Raw genomic sequence first — 21,377 nt, 5'->3', positions numbered from 1 at the left:
AACAAAACAAAAAAGATAAGATGATACAGGCACAGACAAGACTGACTGTGTCCTCTAATTAAAGGCAGGGAAAAAAGGAGCAAGACAACATGCTAATTTATGAAAACAAGGCAAGAGCTGATGATGATGATGGGCTTTCAAGTAAAAACCTACTCCCAAGAGAACTCAAAGTTCATGCAAACACTCAAAAGCCACAGGAAAGAGCTGAAAGTCTGCCCAAATCCTAAATTAGTGCTTGCAAGGCTGCATTGGTGGTGAATATTTTTGTTCACAGGATTTACCTTAAAACCTTTGAGTGCAGTGATAAGAAGGTACATGCAAAAATTTAAGAGATATTTAATAAATAATATAAATAAAGCTGCTGCTAAGAAAGCACAGGATGAATTTCTAAGGTGCTCTCAATTGCTGAAACAATTCCCTGTAACTGAAAGCAATCATGCAAATACTCTCAAAAAGTAGACTAGCAACTCTAATGCCTGGATGTGGGAAAGGTCCTTTTTGGTTTAAAAGCAAAGAAGAAATGCAGTATCTTTTCTTGAGCAGAACAAGAAAAGCAGCAACTTCTTTTCAAATAATTGACAAGGAGAATTTAGTGGATACTGGAATAAAATCAAGTAATAGCACATACCAACTTTATTTCCATGCTCTTTTGAGCAGGAACTGGAAAAGGCAGAAGCACAACCTACATTGCAGGAAAATCTCCCCTGTCCTACAAGTCATTTGAGTGATGGCAATAGGGCAGCATCTGGAGTGCACAGCAGAGAAGCTCCCAACCCAGTACATCTACATGTGGCTATTTATCCCTGCTTATCACACAGCGGTGTGGCACCATTGGTATTGGATCACTGCACTTGAGTTTTCCTGATCGCTAATAAAGTGAAGTTCAAAGCTGCCTCTCTTTTCTTCTTAATGAAAATCAATGTTATTCTACAGTTCTAACATCAAAAGAGAAGAAAAATCCACAACTGTGGACATCAAGTTGCTTCAGAGCAGAAAGCAACACACAAAATACAAATAAACGTGCAGCGATTAAGAAAATAAGGAACCATATGTACAAACTCCAACATATCAGAAGATGACGGAGATTTATGCACAAAAAAGAACCCAACATAGAAAAAAGTCCTCAAAATAAAGCTTAATCACTATGCAAAAACTCTGTCCTGTGCTAGTTTCCACCAAAAGAGATGGTAGATCAGTTATAAATTCAGCAGTATCTGATGTGCTCACAGTGTGTCCCAGCATACCCACTCCAGGAAAACAGAATTTGTGTCTGCTGTGAATAATATTCCCTTGCCCCAGTACAGATAACCCCAAATCCTCAAGGTAATTTGTCATAATTATAAACAAAATGCAATTTCTCAAACATTACCCTAGGAGTCTTACTGTGGTAACATTGCTTACCCACCAACACACTATAAGCAAGCCAGCTGTAAGCCTGTATGTGCAGTATTTTATCATTGACTGTAGCCAATGCCTTGCCAAAAAATGCCAAAATACTTGGCTAGGAGAAAAAAGAAATAGCCCTAAATCCTAGATCTAGGATGGTGTTCAGTACGCTTCTATGTTTAAAAACCTATAAAAACATCTGCTATCCTGCTGCTTCCTTCTGCACTGAGTATCTGCCAAAGGAAGAAAAGGGAAACAAAACCCAGAAAAGAATAGTATCACAAAATTCCACTACACTGGTGTTAATCCACGTAACAACCAACCCAGCTACACAGCTTTTTAGCATGTATTAACTTTTATTCCTCAGTTAATCTTTTTCCAAAGCTAAAATGACTTCCTAAAGTTGTCTGTTTAACAGCCAATCATGATATACCAAGCAGTAAGATCACAGAAAAATTATTGCTTTTTTTTAGCATGAAATACCAGAAAATACCACAAAGGTCTGTCAAGCAGGAAGAAAAAAAAATGGAAGGCAGGGAAAAAACCAAACTTGTTTTCCATTGAGTGAAAAAAAGCTTAAGGATAATTCTTAGATCTTAGAAATTACAGTTAAATTAGAACTAGAGGTTTCTATAATATTATATAGAAGTCGTATCCGTAGAATCAAATTAAGACCAAGAGCCTTGCATTTACCTGGAATATGGAATTTCTCCACAGGAAAACTGCTCAGTTGTTCATATATTCTACTTTTCTCTTGTAAAAGAGTTTCTTTTAAGGCACTCTCCCTATGTCCTCGGGAATTGAGAGCCTCTAGGAGTTGGTCCAGTTGCTCCCGAGAACTGTAAAAGCACCAACGGTTTGGTTTGTATACTGGCCTTGGCACCTCTACGACAACACTGGTATGTGAATCTTGGTCAATATTGGAGGTAGATTCAGAGGATTTCAAAGACTCTCCAGTTTTACTGAATACCTGAGGTTCATTTGTGCAAGACTGTCCACTATTCTGAAAGGAAGAGGTTCGAGGCAACAACATGTCTTCTGTGAGACCAGAATAGTCCTCCTCTACAAACAATCCAGGAACAGAAGGGAAAATCCAGTAGCGTCGGTACAGGCGGTCACGACCTAACGGGGTGATATTTGTGCAGGCTGTTGCATTCTGAATCTTTTCTAACAGTTCCTTCTCTTTCTTTTGTTGTTCCTGTTTTAAAGCTTCTTCATCTTCAGCAGTAAGAGGTTCGGTCTTTTCACAAGCGGTCTCTTCTTGTCTTGCAAATTCTTTAAATCCATTTTGCCCTCTTCTTCCTAAAGTTAAAAGAAGCATAATAGGAATTAATTTACAAATTTTTTAAACCAAAAACTCAAGTAAAGGGCAGGTTTTAGTTCTGTCCCTTTCTGGTTATCCAAACTTACACTGTCAGAGACCATCAGCTCAGTCAAGAGACAATACTGGTTTTATTAAAGAAAAACTCAAGTGATTAACCCCCATTCCCTTGAAGAACAGGTAACCACTTTAAATACACCTTCACTTTGCAGAAACTAGACCAAGTCTCATTTACTGACACTGTCATCTTCAATATCATACAAAACCAAAATTTTAAGAATGCAAAGATGTATAATAAAACATCTTATAAGGATAAAGTAAAATTCTAGCAATTTCACTACTGAATACGAACTATGATCTAGACTTTATTTATCATACTCAAAATGATGATTTTAAACCACCAAAGACCAGAATGCCTACATAGCAGCTTTTATGGCAAACTCAGATATCTTACATTTAAAAACTGAAGTGATCAAGTATTTACTATTATTTCTCCCCCTCAATTTGTACCAGCTGAAAACATTCAGTTCACATCTTTAGTTTACACCAAAGTATTAAGTCCTAGTTGTCATCTAGAACAGTATGTCTCATAATTGATGCATGCAACCTGAAAGGTGCAGTCAACACTCAAGTTCTACATGTTTCCAGTGTGACCTTCAGTTCCCTAGCTGTATGAATGAAATAATAACACTTGTTTGTCATCCAGTTGCAACATTTCAAATGTGGGTATTTGAGAAACCTGAAATTCTGTTTAAGATCTCATTGCTTTTTCATGGCAAAGCTGTAACAAACATGTAAATCTGTATTACTGAATGACTCAGAATTTCCATCCCAGGTACTATTAGGAACTGTACAAGTTTGCAGCTTAAGTCCACAATCATCCAAGACTTTCACTGGCACAGACACCAGCATGAAGCCTTCTCAGCAGAAAGACACATATCAGCTAGCAGCCCAAAGCTATCAACAATTCTTCCTCCTGTGGTGACATCTATGTTTAGTTAGGAACAGCAGGCAGCAGCATTTACTGCACTGCAGTTCCTACTAGCACAGTGCTGAGGAAATTAAAACTAGGCATAAGTCTGGTTTTATTCTTGTATAGGAGGCATGCTGCTTCATTAACAAAGGAAAACTACACCCAAATGCTTGATCTAATGTTTTCTTTTGAAACATTTGGTTTTGCACTTAACTAAAAAAAATTTTAAAAATATCAAACCCACACCATATCCTATTAGCTGAAACTCCTACAACTCTCTCTATGAAGGCAAGTACTTGTAATGGCAACACCATAACAGTTTTTAGACAAAAGAGGAATCCACACAGCATGTATGGAAGACAAGAAAAAACAGAAGTGTGAAAGAAGATACAGCTGACCATAAGAACTACAGCAAGCTGGCTCAACGTACTTCAGAGCCCATTATGATCATGCTCAAGAGTGGGTTTATTTCTTAAAAGAAAATTAGAGCAAAGATTGATGCTTTTACTGAAGAGCTTGCCAGGTACATGCATGCAGGTACACAGTCACACAAACAAATTCATTAGCATTACCTCTCCGTCGTTTTTTGTTTGGTCCCAGCTCTTCTTCATCCTCTGTGACTGTGTCCACGTCTTGCTCTTTACGTTCCGTCTCTTTGCTCTCTGTACTAGTATCAAGCTCTTCCCGTTCCTCCTCCCTGACACAGCACAATAAACAAACTGTGACTAACCAACCATTAAAAATACACAATAAAATATGACATCTTTGACACAAGGAGTACTTTTATCTCCCAAGTACTTAACCAGTAAAATACCTATAATCCTCTTAAAAAATCAACTGTAAATCACAGACTATATTAAAGCCCAACAGACACCCACTGAACTGTAAATATGAAGTTCTATATTAAGGACTAAAACCTGCTCTTTGGTACCCACACTTTCATTTGAAGAGTATTATTATTATAATCAGATCATAATTGGAGAAATCTTAGTGTAGTTCTATTGCTATAAATTTTTTCATGTCTAAGAAAAGTTTCCTTCCCAAAATGTATGTATGTACCATTCTGTAAAATGCCTGTTACACATTTTTGCCTCATCTAGCAAATATAATTAATACCCTACAGAAAAACAGGCAGTTTTTCAAGGTAACTTTTTTACCAATTCGACACCACTAGGAAGAAAAATAAAATCATCATTAAGGACAATATACTTAAAATATAGCTTTGTATACGATCTAGTCAATGAAACTACACATGTGAGGTCTGGCCACAAAGCTGAAAAGTGCTCTATGTTATACATCACAGTAATACTACATATCATACCCAACAGATATTTCTACAGCAGAAATTCTTTGCTCCTCTTCTTTCAGCTTTTCTTGTTTCTCTTTCATTTTTAATTCCTGTTCTTTTAACCTTTCTTCTCTCTTTTTACGTATCCTAATATTAAGAAGGATATAAAAAAACAGTTGCAATTAATCTACTATCTGGTCTGTCTGCCAGAAAGTTTTCTTTTATACTAAAACATCATCCAAAAATAGCAGAAACATGGAAAAACAACATTTAGCACAACAACATTTAGCACAACTAAGTTTCACTACTGTCTACTGTCCCAGGAAACCAGCATAGAGCAGAAACATTACTATTGTTTCTCATATGCCTTCTGCAACTGAGACATTAATCTCAATTGTAGCACCAAACTTTAGTTTTCCATATCCTAGTTCTACCTTGCTGCTGCTGCTTCTCGTTCTTTGCGATGCTGTTCTGCCTTTAATTCCCGGAACTCCTGTTTTGCTTGTCTTAGCACATCAACAGAGTCCTCAATGAAATCTCGAGTGGAGACGAGAGTCAGAAGTTTCCCACAGAGAGCATGAAGGATCTTCATCTTTTCTCCTAATAAAATTCAGACCAATGTTTATATTTCACTGTGTAACTGATAATAAGCCTAACTCTTTACAGACGCCAAACTGGATTTGCTCTCACTTAAGAACAAGTGAACGCACATTTGTAGTGCACTAGGCGCACTCGCAGAGACACTTCCTGAAAGCATATCTGCTTTGCTCAGAGACACAAGCCTTTATTTTAAATTTATTAACTTTAACCACCAAAATTAGTAAAATGCAGTATTATCTTCAAATTAGAGATAAAGTGAGAGTTGACAGAATTTTGTCTCCGTTTCCAAATAATGAACAAAAGACCCAAATACAATCGGTGGAAAAAAAGCAGGGGCTGAATCAAACACGCCAATGCTTCTTCCAGAGAGATCCCCTTATTCAAGTAACACTAACATTTTTTAAATGGGATGAAAGAAAAGCTACTCAGAAGGAATGAGACTGCCTAGCTCTGCAATCTCTGATGTGGTGGGATGTGCTTGTGGGGACTGAAGCATAGGGGGTGAGTGCTAGTCTACCTACAACCCCCAGAGATCCCTTCCAAACTCAATTATTCTATGATACAATAAATTTTGACCATTATTGGTCTAAAGCAGTTGCAAAGCTGATCACTTATTAAAGCAATCTAATAATCCCTAACATGTATTGTCTTTTATTACCTGGCAACAAATCATATACTGAGGTACTTGAAAGTTTCTTCAAGAGACCAGGATTACTTAATCTCAGCTCCATGCAAGCATCATCAGTAGTATCAAACCCTCCTCGTTTCTGGTAACGGTATTTTGCATTGGCTGATGTTATATCAGCACCTGATGCTAGAATGTGAAGTCTGAGAATCTCAGAAAGAGTGCAGCTATCAAGATCCAAGTTTTTCAAATTGCAGCCTACAGTTGAGAAGAATGAACAGTTATTTTATACAGATATTTAAATGTACATAAATATAAAAATAGTTCTTTAAAATACAGAGCAAAATAATAACAGTAACAAAACAAGAAGTGAAACCCACACATACCCTGATGTAACTGGGGCCATGCAGCTGCCAAAGTTGCAACTGCAGACAGTGCAGATTTTGTGGGGTCTGCATCTTCATCCAAAGCCTCTGTTAAATCTTTAAGGAAATAAACACTTTATTCTAGTGCAAATTAAAACTTGTACTGTGGAGGGGAGGAAAGGAAGCCGCATTTTGAGAATTGCAGACAAAGCGAAAAGAGGGATGATATTTACAGATGCATCAATGTATTCAAAACTCAGTTCAACATCCAAACAAAAATTTACAGATCTTGAAATGCAACTAAAAAAATCCAACTAAAAGCTAAGGACATGCACCACATGCTATATATAGGGAGAACACCATCTAAGCTGTTAAAGCAACCGCAACACGTAAAACATGCACAATGGCAACAAAAAAGGCAGCAAGAACAAATCCAGGAACACACTTGAAAGTGCAGACAAATAGCAATGCAAGAAGAACACCTGTATTTCCTTTCCTCAAACAAACTGTTTTTATTATCATAATTTTGTTTTTAGGAAGCATAACTCAAACCAATAATGTATTCTGATACTGGCTATCACCATTCACTTTATACTTTCTATCTGTAACTCAGATACAGCCTGTTCTGCACAAACACAATTACTACGACATTACAAATAAATAATATTTCACCAAATCAAGCACCTGCACTTAATGACCATCATACAGAAGCAAACTGACCAGGAAAGCAGGGAAGTGAAAGGGAGAAACAGAAAGTTCCTGTTTCTTAAACAAAGGTTTCCTCAGCACTTACAGATATTTCTCCAGAGGGCTGGCAGAATATTTTCATCAGTGCATGGTCATTCAACTTTATTCAAATCCAAATTATTAAGCACTTAAAGTCACCAAGTCAAAATAAAACCACAAATACAAACTACAGAAACAATACATAAATGCAAATCCACAACAGTCCTCTAGGATGATTTATGTTGCTTGAAAATTGTCACCCAGACACAGCAAAATGAATCTCTGCACCTCCCCTTTAACTATATAACACACTTTGAGAAAGAACTGTACACCCCAAAACCACATATCTGTGGTGTTCCCTGTTGCAGAAACGCTGCCTGTACAGAATTTAACTGAGCAAACATGCTGACTACTGCTAGTTTGGTTAGCCAGAATTACAAAGGCAAGACTATGTAGTTCTTTTACTGGAAAGAAGATGTCTAAACAAGAGTGACAAGAAAACAAAGTTCTGAGGCACGTAGAACACAATAAATGAAGTGCCTTACCCACAACTCTGCTACACTAGAAACAAAATGGCAGACTATTGCAACTGTCAGCCCCATTATGTCAAATTAAAATATGAAAGTTATGGTTTTTTTGATCAGCCATACAAATAATATAGAATCGAATCAACTATTCCATTATTACCTGATAATCCTTGTTTGTATTGACAAGGCAATACTCTCAGTAGTTAACAAATACAGTTTAATAGCGAAATTCAACAGTAATTAAGATACAGTCTAAATTTATTAACACCGTCTCAAATCTCTATTCAATTAACAAGAGCAGCCACTGTTATTGAAGACAGTGCCTACGCTTTATATAATTTATAGACTGGACATCAATCTTAAGCATGAAAATAAATGATCTTCAAGGGAGGGATTAAAGGAACTTTTGTTTAATTCACATACCTGGCTTAGAGGGGCACCATGGAATTCACTTGACCTCAAAGAGGGAGTGCTCTTATGTACCTACCTCTAATGAAATAAAGGCTAGCAGAATGGGTCAAAGCTTCTCCTTTAGTCAGCAAATTTGGCAGTCCATAAACACAGGACCACAAATTTGTAACAAAGCCTGAATTTCCTTCTGATCAGTGGTTAGTATACACTGAATGCCTCTAAAAATGGGGACATCAGCTTCAGAGCAAAGACCAAAGTCAGAGTGACTGTGAGAGTCTTTAGTGAAAGAACACACACGGTAGTATGCAGGAGCTGTGGATTCATAATTTCAAGCCTTGAAGTACAATGAATTCAATTCTCCATTACAGTTGTGCTGGGGAGTTTCAATTTTTAATCTAGTTAGGTACAGATCTTTTTATAGACACAGATATCTTTGAGAAGACTTAGGAAAATGACTTGTTTCCTGACCCTCAGGAGAAACATGTAACAGTGCTGGAGGAAGAGGAGGAAGGTAAAGATGCTTCCTGCACCTCCAAAACACAAGCAATGCTGTTAAAAGCTTATTATGCTTTGCTGGATACAATCATAGTAACAATGAGCTTCCTTTTTCTCTATTCCCCCCAGACCCTGCGGTCCATGCCCAGTTTAAGGCTTTAATTTCAGATAAAAGAGAAAAACCAAGCCCATTTACATACAATATCCATGCATAATAAGACAAGGTTAAACAAAGGAATGCCATAAATCATGCAGCTTAAAGTTAATTCCAGTGCAACTTCAGCTTTTCAGCAGTAAAATTAAAGATCTGACCTTTGGTCTCAGCATCAGCTATTTGATCTTTGGCCACTTCCTCTTCCTCTTCGGCCATTGCCTGAAAGATGGCAGTCAGGAAGAAAAACAGCAATTCACATAGTGGGCCTTCAGTGTCATTTCCTACAAGAGCTTCCTCTAAAACCTCTGTGAATAAAGTTTAAGAAGCGTCACTTTTGCCGCAAAGTTGGAAAAAAAATTATGTACTGAAGAATGAAAACATTTTTTTTTCCTTCAGGGATGATAATTAAATTACGTTTCCATAATTTACTGCATATATTCCTAAAGTGATGGTACCAGAAAAAGTGCTGACCAAACATTGTTTTCTTAATATAGAACTGCAAGAAAAAAGTACAAATAGATCTTTTGATAAGCAGAATAACAACTTGTACACCAAAACTAATTTTGATTTTACAAGTCCCTTGGAGTGGACTGTGAGCTGAAAACTGGATTGATATGCATGTGTTAGCATCGACAGATTAAAGCCACATGGAAAATTCTGCAGCAGTGGTACTTGCGCACACTTAAGAAGTTTGGTTGTTTGGTAGAAGGGAAACCACCAAAGTGGGGCACCTCGCCACATAAGCCACAACTTGCCTAAAGTCACTCCTTCAGGAAATTCATCTTGAAGATCAAAAAGTTCCCCAAAAGCATGTAAAAACTCCAAAACCATCAGAGCATCACCAAAGATCTCAGGAGGAAGTCTCGTCTTCACTGGCACTGGAATGGGAAGTTCCTGCAAACCAAATGGGACCACTTAATACAGTATTTGGTTTGTGCAAAGTACACTAAAACCAAAGAGACTATTATTCTAAGGAATGTATCAGTTGAGTTTCTCTGCATTTTACTACAATGAGTCCCACAGAACATGTGATCAGTTATCATGGTAACATTGGTGAGAGTACTGACTTTGGAAACCGAAGAGCATGCAACTTGAATGTAAAATTTTTGAGAAAGAAGTTTACTCAAGTCCATGAAGTTTGTACCTTTATTAAATGAAGTTAATCCCACTACAAGTTAAAAAACCATTGGCTGTCAAGCTTTTTTCTTTATACCTATATTATTCCACAAAATTTTGAATTTCAGTTTCTTGAACTGTCCAGACAAGCAAAAATAAACATACTGTTAAAAGTTACTTATGTTGCTTGCAAAGACAAGCAACCCCAAACCTTACACATTCACATAAAACACACCCTTCTAATACTAGGATATGCAAGATCACGTCTAACAAGTGTGTGTTCTGGCACTGGGTTTTTTTGCATTTGTAAGGCATTTATGGTAGCTGAAGACATAAAAGGGAGCTGATGTAACCATATAACAAGACCACTTAACAGAGACACCACCTCCAAACCACAGATAACAGTGCCTAACATCCTGTTTGATTTTGAAATCACTATCTTCATGTAATCCTTCAAGATTTGTCTTCATTTACTGTTTTTTAGCACACATAGTTGAATAATTTTCAGAATTATGTCTATTTTCCACAAATGTGGTAGTTCACAAATATTAAAAATAAGAAAGCCGAATACTGTGCTTCAAAAGAACAGAGTAAGATATTTCATAAATTTCCAGAGACGGGAATCTTTTCAAACTCCTAAACTCATCTTTATTTATATTTTGTCAATTTACAGAATCACAGAATAACAGGTTATTTTAAGTTGTAAGGAAAGCACAAGGACCTCCAGTTCCAACTCCTGTCCCTGCACAGAACCATCCACGTGAACCATCCTGTGCCTGAGAGCATTGTCCAAATGGTTCTTGACCTCTATCAGGAGATTTGACCACTTCCCTTGGAAGCCTGTTCCAGTGCCCAACCACCCTCTGGGTGAAGAAGCTTTTTCTAATATCCAACCTAACCCTCCCCTGGCACAGCTTCAGGCCATTCCCTTGGGTCCTGTCACTGTCACCATAGAAATCAGTGCCTGCCCCTCCTCTTCCCCTAAGAAAGATGTTGTAGACTGTGATGAGGTGTCACCTCAGTCTACTCCAGGCTGAACAGACCAAGTGATCTCAGCCACTCCTCATAGGGCTTCTCCAGGCCCTTCACCATCCTTTTTTCCCTCCTTTGAACACTCTCTCATAGCTTAATGTCTTTGTTAAATTGCAGTGACCAAAAATGCACACAGTACTCCAGGTGAGGCTGCACCAGGTGCAGAGTGAGGTGAGTAGAGCAGCAGAGTCTCAGTGTAGGGATGACACCCCTCCTTTTATCTTTCCAGTAGAAATAAAGCAGAACTGTTTACACAGCTTGCTCTCCTTTCAGCAATGGCCTTTTTCCCTTTCCATACAGCTAGGAGTTTTCACTCCCATCTTCAATGGCCATACAGCTCTCCTTGCAAATATGTTCGGCTCTCATATTCCTCCCAGTGATTTCACTTGAATTCATTTAACACTCTCCTTTATTTCCACTTGCCCTCCTTGCACTTGTTACAACTCCCTGTGTACCTCAAACTCTCAGCCTTGTGTTTCTGACTATTTGCCTCCTTTTATCCCCTGCCATAATGAATCCCAGTAAAGTGTACATAAACGTACAACACTAGAAAATCTTCTGTTGTGTACAGCCACACTACACTCTTGTGTGAATCCCAAGTTCTTTGAGAAGCAAATTCTTGTTCCTTTCTACAGGTTTCCGGTACCATAATGAAAGATGTTCATTAAACATGATATACATAGAATATTTCTACAGTTTAAATCAAAAGAATGCCTCAGGAAGTAACAAGTCAATATCTTTTCCAACCTTTGCAGCCAAAAATTTAGTTTTTTCATTACTCAAATCTTTTATGTAACTCACATTTTTGTAAGTGAGCTCATTTTGTATACTTCACAGAAAAATCAGGTATACTCTATACCCCTCACTCAGTAATGCCAGCACATTGAACATACTCCATTGTAGACTGAGCACAGGCTGTAAAGCTTTTCTGGAGGTTGAAAATGCAGATGCAGATGATCCCCTTAGCATTGCCACTGGGAAATATGTATTACACACTGCAGGTGACTCACAGCCTCTAGCATTCCAATCAAATGTAGATTTGTCCCTGCATTAGGGAATCTAATCCATCTGGGGACTGTGCAAACTACAATCTTCAGCTATTCCAAATTCAATCATACCTTAAGGTCATCACACTCCATATCTTCTCTAGGCTTACTCCACTGTTTCAGGTATTCCACATATTTTCTTTTTTCCTCACGCAGCTTCTCTCTTTCCTGAAAAAAATAGTCACAATTGTATATAAATATTGTTACATGGCCTTACTGCAATTTCTAAAACTGCACCATTTACTGCTCAATCATACTGAAAAGAAAAACATCACATTTAATTAGAATGGAGTAATCTATTCATTTTATTTTGTATAAAATGATACTGGCAAAAATATGTAAATGAGGCGATACGTTGTTGGACTAGTTGTTGCTTTTGTTGGGGGGCGTGTTTTGTTTTCTTTTTAATGGAAGTGGCTAAAGAAAAAATATCAAAAATTAGACAGCATTTATGAACATTGCCTCAAAAAAGACCATCTACAACATCCATTCAACCACAGTGAATGTGGCTGTGGTAAAATATCGTGGAATTTATAATTTCTTCATATTCCACTTGACAAAAAAGTTACTTAGCAATTTAGATCCAAAAAGAGTCTACACAGAAACCCACAACCATAAGATATGCCGTCAATTTAATGCAGAACAGATTCTTCAAAGAGAAGACAACCATTAAATCACATAGTTTTATGCATTACTGGCAAAAAAAAAACCCTAAGCCCACCACATAACTTCAGAACTAAGTTCAAATTCAAAATGAACTTTTGGTAAACTAAAACTATAGAGAATGTTAACCAGAAATACAATCCATCATCAAATCTTGTAACTGCCTATTCTTCTAAAGTACATTTCTAGAAACTGAAAATGATTAATGAAAAATAACTTCAGAGACTAAGAAACAAAAAGCCATTATACTGTTCTATTATACTAGAAAGCCAGTATACTGTTCCTATATGAAACACATATACTTCAAAAGCATTACTTTTTCCTTTTCTATTTTGAGTCTCTCTTTCTCTTCTTTCTTTTTCATCCTTTCTTCTTCCACAATTTTCTTTAATTCTTCTCTCTTCTTTTCCTTATCTTCTTTCTCCTTTTTCCTAGCTTCTATAGCATTTGCCTTCTCTTGTTTTAATTTAGCTTTTTCAAAAGCTATAAAGGAAAACAACAAACCTGAGTTATTTTTTCTTTTGTAAAATGTTAGTTTTAACTGATAAATAGACTGTATTTTTATAATTACCATATAAAAAAGATATGGTTATGAAGACTGAATTGTTTCCACACCCACCAGAAATTCAAACACTTGGAAGTTCGTTACAGAATCAGAGTTTCAAGCCTATGTATTAGACATGTTTTATGAGGTTGTCAACAGGTAATAAAGTTAAATATATCTGGTTTTATGAGTATACAGAAGGTTATTACTTGTTTATTGGTTTCTATCAATTGACATATAAAGATGAGAACTGATTCCAACATATAATTACAGCAACATATTTAGTAATGACTGGTTAATAAAAGCATGTCACAACCAGGTGTGGCACACAGCCGTGAAATATCTGTGATAGTAAAAACTCTTAAATAAGTGATCTTTAAATATTTAGTTCTTACTGAATTACTGAAGTCAATGCATTTGAAACCTGCGTAGTATTTCAGTGTGTTTTGCTCAAATTTTACTTCAGTTACACAATTTAAGCTGAACTTTAAATGATAATAAATGCTACTGCCTGAAGAGATGCAGATTTCTTTGTAGTCATGTGTAGAAGAACAACAAGATACAAATTTCCACTCTCTGTAGGCAGACAGTGCCCATCAGCCCACGCACAGGCTAACAAATAAAAGGGGTCTTTACTGTTTTAACTGAATAAATAGGAAAGCTAGAATCATATGTGAATGAAATGAAAAAAGATCCTTACTCTTACCAAGTGGATAGTACTAACAAGAAAAACTTTTATTATACTTTCCTACAACATTCTGAAAACGGGCTAGGTTCCTTCTACAGATAACTACTGCACATAGCAGCAAAGTATGCATTTGGCTAACAAATGCAGTGAAGCTGATCCTTAGGGTCTTCAACACAATGAGAAGGTTAATTTTTTGAGGTACTTGGTATTTTGCTACCTTTTCACAGTGTGAAAACGTGTCTTAACTATCCTTCTAGCAGCTGCAGTTTCTGTCCACACAAGAGAGGAAGCAGCTTTGACACTGATCAGCTGTTACCTCGGTCTGTACTGTCATTCCCAGCACAGGAAAAAACAGATGCTTGTGCAAGAATGTGGACACACAAGTTCAAAAGAACCCATGAGATTCTAGTGTCCCCATCTCCTATAAAGAAAGGCCCAAAGCAGTGTCAGACAACTGTGCTGTTATTTAAGCAGATGTTGGACTAGGTAATTTCTAAATATCCTTGCCATCTTAAAAAATTCTGTCTTCAAAAAGATGAAAGGCTGGAACCAGAAGTTCACGAAATACTTCCACAGATGAAAGCCTTTCCTTAGGAAGGACAATCCTTACAATCCAGAAGAGTATCTCCTTGTCTGATCTTTTTCCTCAAGAAGACATACCAATTTATCTAGTTAAACCCAAACAAAAGGCATATGGATCCCCTTACTTCCTTTGAAATCAAATTTAAATTGATCGGGAACAGGTTAAAACTAAGCCAAAATAATTCAATCAGTCCAAACTAAAAATCTTTGAATCTTTTAAACAAAAAAAAATCAGAATATATTTGAGTTCTTTTGAATTTTGAGATTGTTGTATGAGGAAAATGCATAAATGGAAAAGCTAACGGATTTGTGTTACACATTCGTGCTTTGATATACCTTCAGCTGGTAAAATGTACACATGACTTCACCATCCAAGCTTCTACAAAAAAAATTATTTAGCTCTTTATTTATCTGAGAGAGAAATCAACACAGTTGGACCACAAGCTTCCTACATTTCCCCAATTTAGTCAATTAACATGGGGAAAAAAAATAAAACCAGGAAACAAGCATGCTAACTACTGAAAGGAGCACTTGGCAATAGTGGTGTGGCAGTACACCCTTAATATATTTTCCCTTTGAAAGGTACAACCCCAGAAGTACCCTAATTATGGCCTGCTCTCAAATCTGCAAAAACTAGTTCTACTGGTCATATGAGAAAACTTCAACTTACCTATGGCCTGCACATCTTCTTTTTGCTTCTGGAACCTTGCCCTTTCCCTTGATACTTTACTTTTGTTTCCTGGGGTGCTTTGTTTAGGTTTAATATTGTCCTCCTGATAGAGAATTTGGAGGTGGAGAGGAAAAAAAAAGAGCATAATAACTACAGTGAAATGACCAGCAAAAGATATTCCTAATTTTTCAACTGTTCTGTAGAACATAATGAAGTAGTATAGTAACTAAGAGTCTCAGTGTTTAAATACAGGCAAGAGACATACCTGCATCTGAGGGCAAGTGACAACATAATTTTATCTGAGAGTTAAAGCTTTTTAGTAAATTATTCATTAATCTCAGAATGGAAAAGTACTCTGTCATCACAACACACTGAGAAACTAGTTTCTTGATGGGATCCCAGACATAATAACAAAAATAAGATGATAACATACCAATTATGATCCCTTTCACCAGCTTAACTATAAAGTAATTACTTTAAGAGCAATTGTGGAATATATCCCAATTGCCCTCAAAATAAAAGAAGTAAAATGTATTTCAAATGATCTAAAAACTCAGACAAACAGAAGAACTTCATAGACTATGCTGATGTGTCTTCATCTGGGATTAAAAACATTATCACTTACAAGACTTGCAGATGCCCTCTTCGGAGGTCGCCCTCGCCGTCTGCTTGCAGGACTGAAGATAAATGTGGGTGGTTCATCAGGAAAGAAATAGGAGAAGTTTTGTTCTGCTAGATTATATTTTTCAATTGATGTTGCCTTAGTAAGAAAGATGAAGATAGATATTCAGGGTGAAAATCTTACCTTTTTATAAATATAAGCTAAATAATCTAAATATAAGCTAATTAATCAATCATTAATTCACAAAAGAAGACAATAAGAGCAACCCTATCCATAACTACTTAACTGAGGATAAGAAATAAATCTCTGAAATTGTGTAAGTGAAGAGTTAATTTACCAAGTGGGTAATGATAATAATGTATGCAGCACGCATCTGAAACTAGAATTTGGCTTCATTTAGTGAGATGTTGTTTCTTTATAAGCCTTTCAGCAAACATAGCTCATCAGTGTCTTCCTAGTACGTTACTGAAGTGTGTCAAGAATAAATTTTGTCAGATAAAAAAGCAGAAACAACTTATTGAAGAGCTATATAATTCTCTATTACACAGGTACTAATTTCTGGAGGAAGATTTTTCCAAACTGTCAAAGGTTCTTTTCAAGTTTTTTTTCTCAACCTGATGACTTCAGGAAATCTGCCCTTATTGGACAATACAGATGAGGATACAAAGGAGACATTCCAAATAGGACACGTTCACATAACTGAAATGCAAGGCAATCAGCAAGAGGACAAGAAGACACTCCACAGAAAGCCCAAAAAAAGACAGGATGACAAATATACAGAATACAACAATTTTCTTGAGGCTCCAGAAAGCATCACTAATAGATCACTAGTCCTTAATGTGAGCTGGGTCAAAATGATCACTAACAAGCCCAAGGAATGTTGGTTTATCCCTTTCAGCTCTATTTTCTTCTATTTCCATTTCTTTAGAGGAGACAGACTCTTAGAGTTACAAATTTATTTAGAAATTCATTGCCTTTGTTATTTTCCTCAGAGGCAAGACTCTCACTGACTCTCATCTCTCAGAGGCTTCCTGTGCAAAATGATCAGTTACACAGCTGTATGAGAAAATAACAGACATACTAAAAAAACCCTGCTACTTTCTAAAAACAAGAAGATAGCATGGATTTCAGGGTCAAGGCTGTAATACACAGTGAAGGAGTCCAGGATCTCTTGTGGTACAGCAAGCACGGCAAGGGAAATTGCTGCCTTGTGGGAAAAGCTGCTCAAATTCTCAGTCCTCTGGTGCCCACTAAGATGTGAAGTTTAGTCTGAGTTGCTCTAAGTATCACCATATATCTAAGATTACAAATACATGCACAATCAAAATCCAAGGCCTTATCAAAAACCCATTCCAGCCACCTAAACTCTGGTACCTGTCTCACTGAATATCTGGAGACTGAATTCAATCTAGTATAAAATATTTTTCAGCTAAAAGAATTAGAACAGAATAATATTGGTTTACTGTACCAACACAAAACCAGTTCATTTTTATTCAACTTAGAAGTACCAGCTGCATACCTTGAAGAATGAAAACAATTCATGTGCTAGACAAATCAAAAGTATATTGTACTTACAAAAACCTAAATCTGACATAGTATTTAAAAGGAGCTCTGAGCAGCTAGTAAAGAGGAGCAGAGCAAAATACTAAAAAATACTAAATAGTGTCAATATTCTATCCCATAAATTATTTCTTCTTGCTTACCTTAGCTTTAATTACTCCATCATGTGGTTCACAGTGTTGTTTCAGAAAAAGTTTAAGTCTATCACGAGAAAAGAGATGTTTCCTCCGGCTGTATTAGGAAAGAAAGGTAGTATTATCAACTAACATCTTTAATTAGTATTTAAGTACAGCCAAAAGTATGTACAAGAATACATGTGATAGACTATATGATTGATCTCTTATTTTCTTAATTATAAATAACACCCTTACTATTGTAATTAACAACCATTCTTTGAAAGTCCAACTGAATTAAAATTTTCTTTATGAATATAACAAAACACAAGTAGTACATAAACAGTTGGTTTATGCATCTGCAATTTTTATTTTGAAGATTCGGTTATGTCCTCTTTTATAAAAACACCCTTTTGATCTATGGTAGATCCTCCAAATGCTTCTTAAAATTCCTAAATAAAACTCAAGTCTGATTGTGTCAGATGAGAGGGAAGACAACAAACAAACAAGGGACAGCAGGAAAGCAGCATTCACATCTCTCAAGCAGGGAGGCAAGCCAACAAGTGACAAGGTGAATTCACACACTCCTCAGGCAAGCTATCCCACTTCTTTCTACAGGACAGCATGCACTCTACTGACTCCTGGCATTCCAGGGAACCTGCATTACTTCATGGAAGGAAAAGGCTTCACTACACAGGAGTAGTTTATGGAAAAATAAATCCTGATTTGTGCTGGAACTAAATGACTTGTAATCACATAAACTGAAGTTCATTTAAAGCATCCAGTTTATATAAAGTTTTGATGCACAATCTACTCTAAACATATATTTTAACTAAATTTGAGACAAATTTGCAGTCTAAGAAGCAAAACCTCTACACCTTTCGATTTTCAATCAGTCTGATTGCCAGTGTCTGCTCTAACATTGCAAACAAGCAATGCTACCAGAGTGCTCCCAACACCAATAGTTCATTTTTATTGTTATTGGAGATCTCACACTCTTTTCCATCTACTCCATCAATGACAACAGTAGGTAAGGTATCAGAAGTCACAGTCTTGCAAAATGTGGAATATATAAAAATTTCCTTAAGAAAGGATGTTCTTTGATGTCTGATCTTTTTATACTTTCAAGCCTAATCAACACAAATGGAAATTTAATGCATGAAACAGAGAGCGTGGTTGTTGGCTACTGCAAGTGATATCCAGATGTTAGAAAAATAAATTATTTGTTGGCAGAATTGCCCTGTTAAGGCTTAGGGCTGGACATACTTCAGTGGTCTCAGACCCGCAGGGAGGTTAAAACAAAGCTTGGGCATAAGATTGCCCACTGACAGTGGTCACAAAGAACACAGAATTTAGGGGTCACAAAGACACCTAGCAGAATCCCAGGGTAAGGAAACCCAACCAAGCAACTATAACAAACCAGGTCCAACTGGGTAAAAGGTAATTCTGCAGGGGGAAATCTGTGGCCACCAACTCAGCACCACTGACACAAGAAACTCACTGAATCTAAAGAGAAAGACTGAGCAAGTGGACTAATTACCATAAGATACAGTAATTAATCAATTAATTGGAATCATTAACCAAGAGAAACTTTAACAGTAATTAGTAAGAGAACTTATGTAACTTCTAGCCAATAAACACTCATTCTTTTGCGTACTAAAACACGTTTGATTATGGAATACCACTGACCACCTAGGCTTGTGCATCTCTGAAATAAATAACCTCTGTCTCTCTTGAGTGTGTAATTATTGGCTCGCTGCACACTGGGTAACTAATCCGATTTTTGCAGACAACAACAGCAGGTCTCATCTGTGTGCCAATGAAAGGAGAGACCTGCAAGGAGTTGGTACCATTGTTAATGCTAGCAAAGCTTGGAATCCTTGATACAGAAGGTCTGTATTACAGTATTTTGTTCCAGTGCTTTTAATTAACAGCTCTAACATTGTTTTAAAATATCGTTTTATATCAAAAATCTTACACAATTCACAGTTATAAAGTACAATTTTAACTTCCACATACTAATTTTTACCTTAGTTGAGATGCTTTAACAATAACAGCTTCATATAGGTGTTTTTTAATAGGTTGCACTTTGTATTTGAACAAAGAAGGATCAATTATGGCTTTCTTCTCCCTAGGAAAAAAAATTTTAAAAATTAAAAGTTTACATTCACATATCATCAGCCTCATATTTTACACATTTAATACATTTATATGCGTATACAATGGACTTCTTGAAAACAGCCAACTCGTACCTTCCACCCATACCAAAGAGGGCCTATTAATTTATGCCAACTTTTCTGCTACTATATTTAAATCTGTATTAAAACCAGTTCCTGCAAGGAACAGGAAGAATGAGGAATGTTTTCTTAGCAAGGAAATGGAAGATAAGAAGGGAAGGAAGAAAGAGAGAGACAAGTAATGATACATCCCTACACTTCAGAAAAACGTCTCCTTCATACTCTTAAGCACTGATGATGGTAACAGGAAGACAGGAAAAAGGAGAAAAAGATGATGTGAAAGGAGTCCAAAAGACAGAAATAAATAGAATGAATAAAACCAGTAGCTCTTGATCTACCAATTGTGTTGCAAAACAAGTAAAGAACACCTAAAATATTTTTCCTAAATAACACTTTAGGAAAAAAACAAATGAAACACTTTACCAACAGCATAAAATAACAGGAAGTAACAGAAACCATAATATATCTACACTTCAAAATAAATGCTCATCAGGTTACATGCTTTATTAGCCATAGTGCACTTCCCTTTTACAGGTATTGCTACAGAGACCTAGATGTTTTCCCCCCTCATGGAAAATATTTCTTCAGTTTTAACATAACATTAACTGTTCTGTTACACCTCTTCCTAGATGGATAACACTCAGGTCTGGTGTGCTACCAAAATTCACTCCTTTACAAGAAAGAGAGGGGTTTTGCTATAGACAATGTACTTTAAGAAGAGTAGTGTACTTATGAACAGAGCTGAACTAATAAAACGTTATTTAAATAATGTTGCATTTTGGCATTAAACAACAGAACTAACTTCTCCTGAGGTGAAAATTTGTAATCAAGACTTGTACTGCTTTATCAGGAAGAATTGAGTCATTATCTTATTTCATCAAGAAGGAAAGTTGAAGCAGCTATGTAGATGAACTAGGAGATTTAAAATTACGCATTTCATCATTATCAGTCCTTCCAGCATTTACAAAATGCTTTCAGGTGGAGCTTGACAAAATAAACCAGTACATCACTTGCTGTTCTTTAGCCTTGTGAAAAAGATGCACAAGATGTTGAGAACTGTACTTTGCAATGCTACTGAAAATAAAATTTACTACAATTCTTGTTTTTCCCCACTAACTCTGTGAAAGAGAAATACAAGACATGTTAACCTTCCAATGTCTAATAAATACATTATTAATGACAGATTAAATGAAACAGTACTTATTCACCATTAGTGTCATTTCAGATTAGAATAATTTACAAAGTTCTCAAGAAAAATAGTTTATAACAATTAAATTATCAGCATAGTTAATAATAAATGGACTGACAAAAAAAAAGACAGACTTGGAAACAGCAACACATCTACTAGACCTACAGGTAAGTGCTGTGATATGCATGCAGTGTCTTGCGTGGTACTTCAGGCACATCACAGTTGAAGTCTAAAGTTGAGTCACTCAGACAAAACACAGTTTAAGAAATATAACAGAAAAAAGTCCACCCAGCTATTCATATTAGCAAAACAGAGATCAACTGTAATCCAGTACACCCACTGGCAAGATTTTAACATCTTTACGTAAGTTTGTTAAAAGAGCCTTCATATTCTGGTCATACCATGACTTGGCCTTCCATGACCACCTTCAGTCTCAAGACAGGA

General features: G+C 36.4%; 1 protein-coding gene across 2 annotated transcripts in view; it reads right to left on the bottom strand.

Annotated features, from left to right (window-relative positions):
- The window catches only part of BAZ1A (bromodomain adjacent to zinc finger domain 1A), a 65,592-nt gene that overhangs the window by 18,024 nt on the left and 26,191 nt on the right, over positions 1–21,377 (bottom strand). For both annotated transcript variants that reach the window (XM_084208549.1, XM_084208550.1), the window contains exons 5-18: positions 19,537–19,638; positions 17,538–17,625; positions 15,838–15,972; positions 15,213–15,315; positions 13,045–13,211; positions 12,138–12,233; positions 9,627–9,765; positions 9,030–9,176; positions 6,580–6,675; positions 6,227–6,451; positions 5,403–5,568; positions 5,002–5,115; positions 4,253–4,377; positions 2,080–2,688 (exon numbers count right to left, since the gene is read on the bottom strand). In XM_084208549.1, coding sequence (XP_084064675.1) covers positions 2,080–2,688; positions 4,253–4,377; positions 5,002–5,115; positions 5,403–5,568; positions 6,227–6,451; positions 6,580–6,675; positions 9,030–9,176; positions 9,627–9,765; positions 12,138–12,233; positions 13,045–13,211; positions 15,213–15,315; positions 15,838–15,972; positions 17,538–17,625; positions 19,537–19,638 — 2,312 coding nt within the window. The remainder of the gene's footprint in view (positions 1–2,079; positions 2,689–4,252; positions 4,378–5,001; positions 5,116–5,402; positions 5,569–6,226; positions 6,452–6,579; positions 6,676–9,029; positions 9,177–9,626; positions 9,766–12,137; positions 12,234–13,044; positions 13,212–15,212; positions 15,316–15,837; positions 15,973–17,537; positions 17,626–19,536; positions 19,639–21,377) is intronic.

Source organism: Fringilla coelebs (assembly GCF_963513975.1).
Source record: "Fringilla coelebs genome assembly, chromosome: 6".
NCBI classification, from domain to species: domain Eukaryota; kingdom Metazoa; phylum Chordata; class Aves; order Passeriformes; family Fringillidae; genus Fringilla; species Fringilla coelebs.
This window is presented reverse-complemented; position numbering and strand designations above follow the sequence as displayed.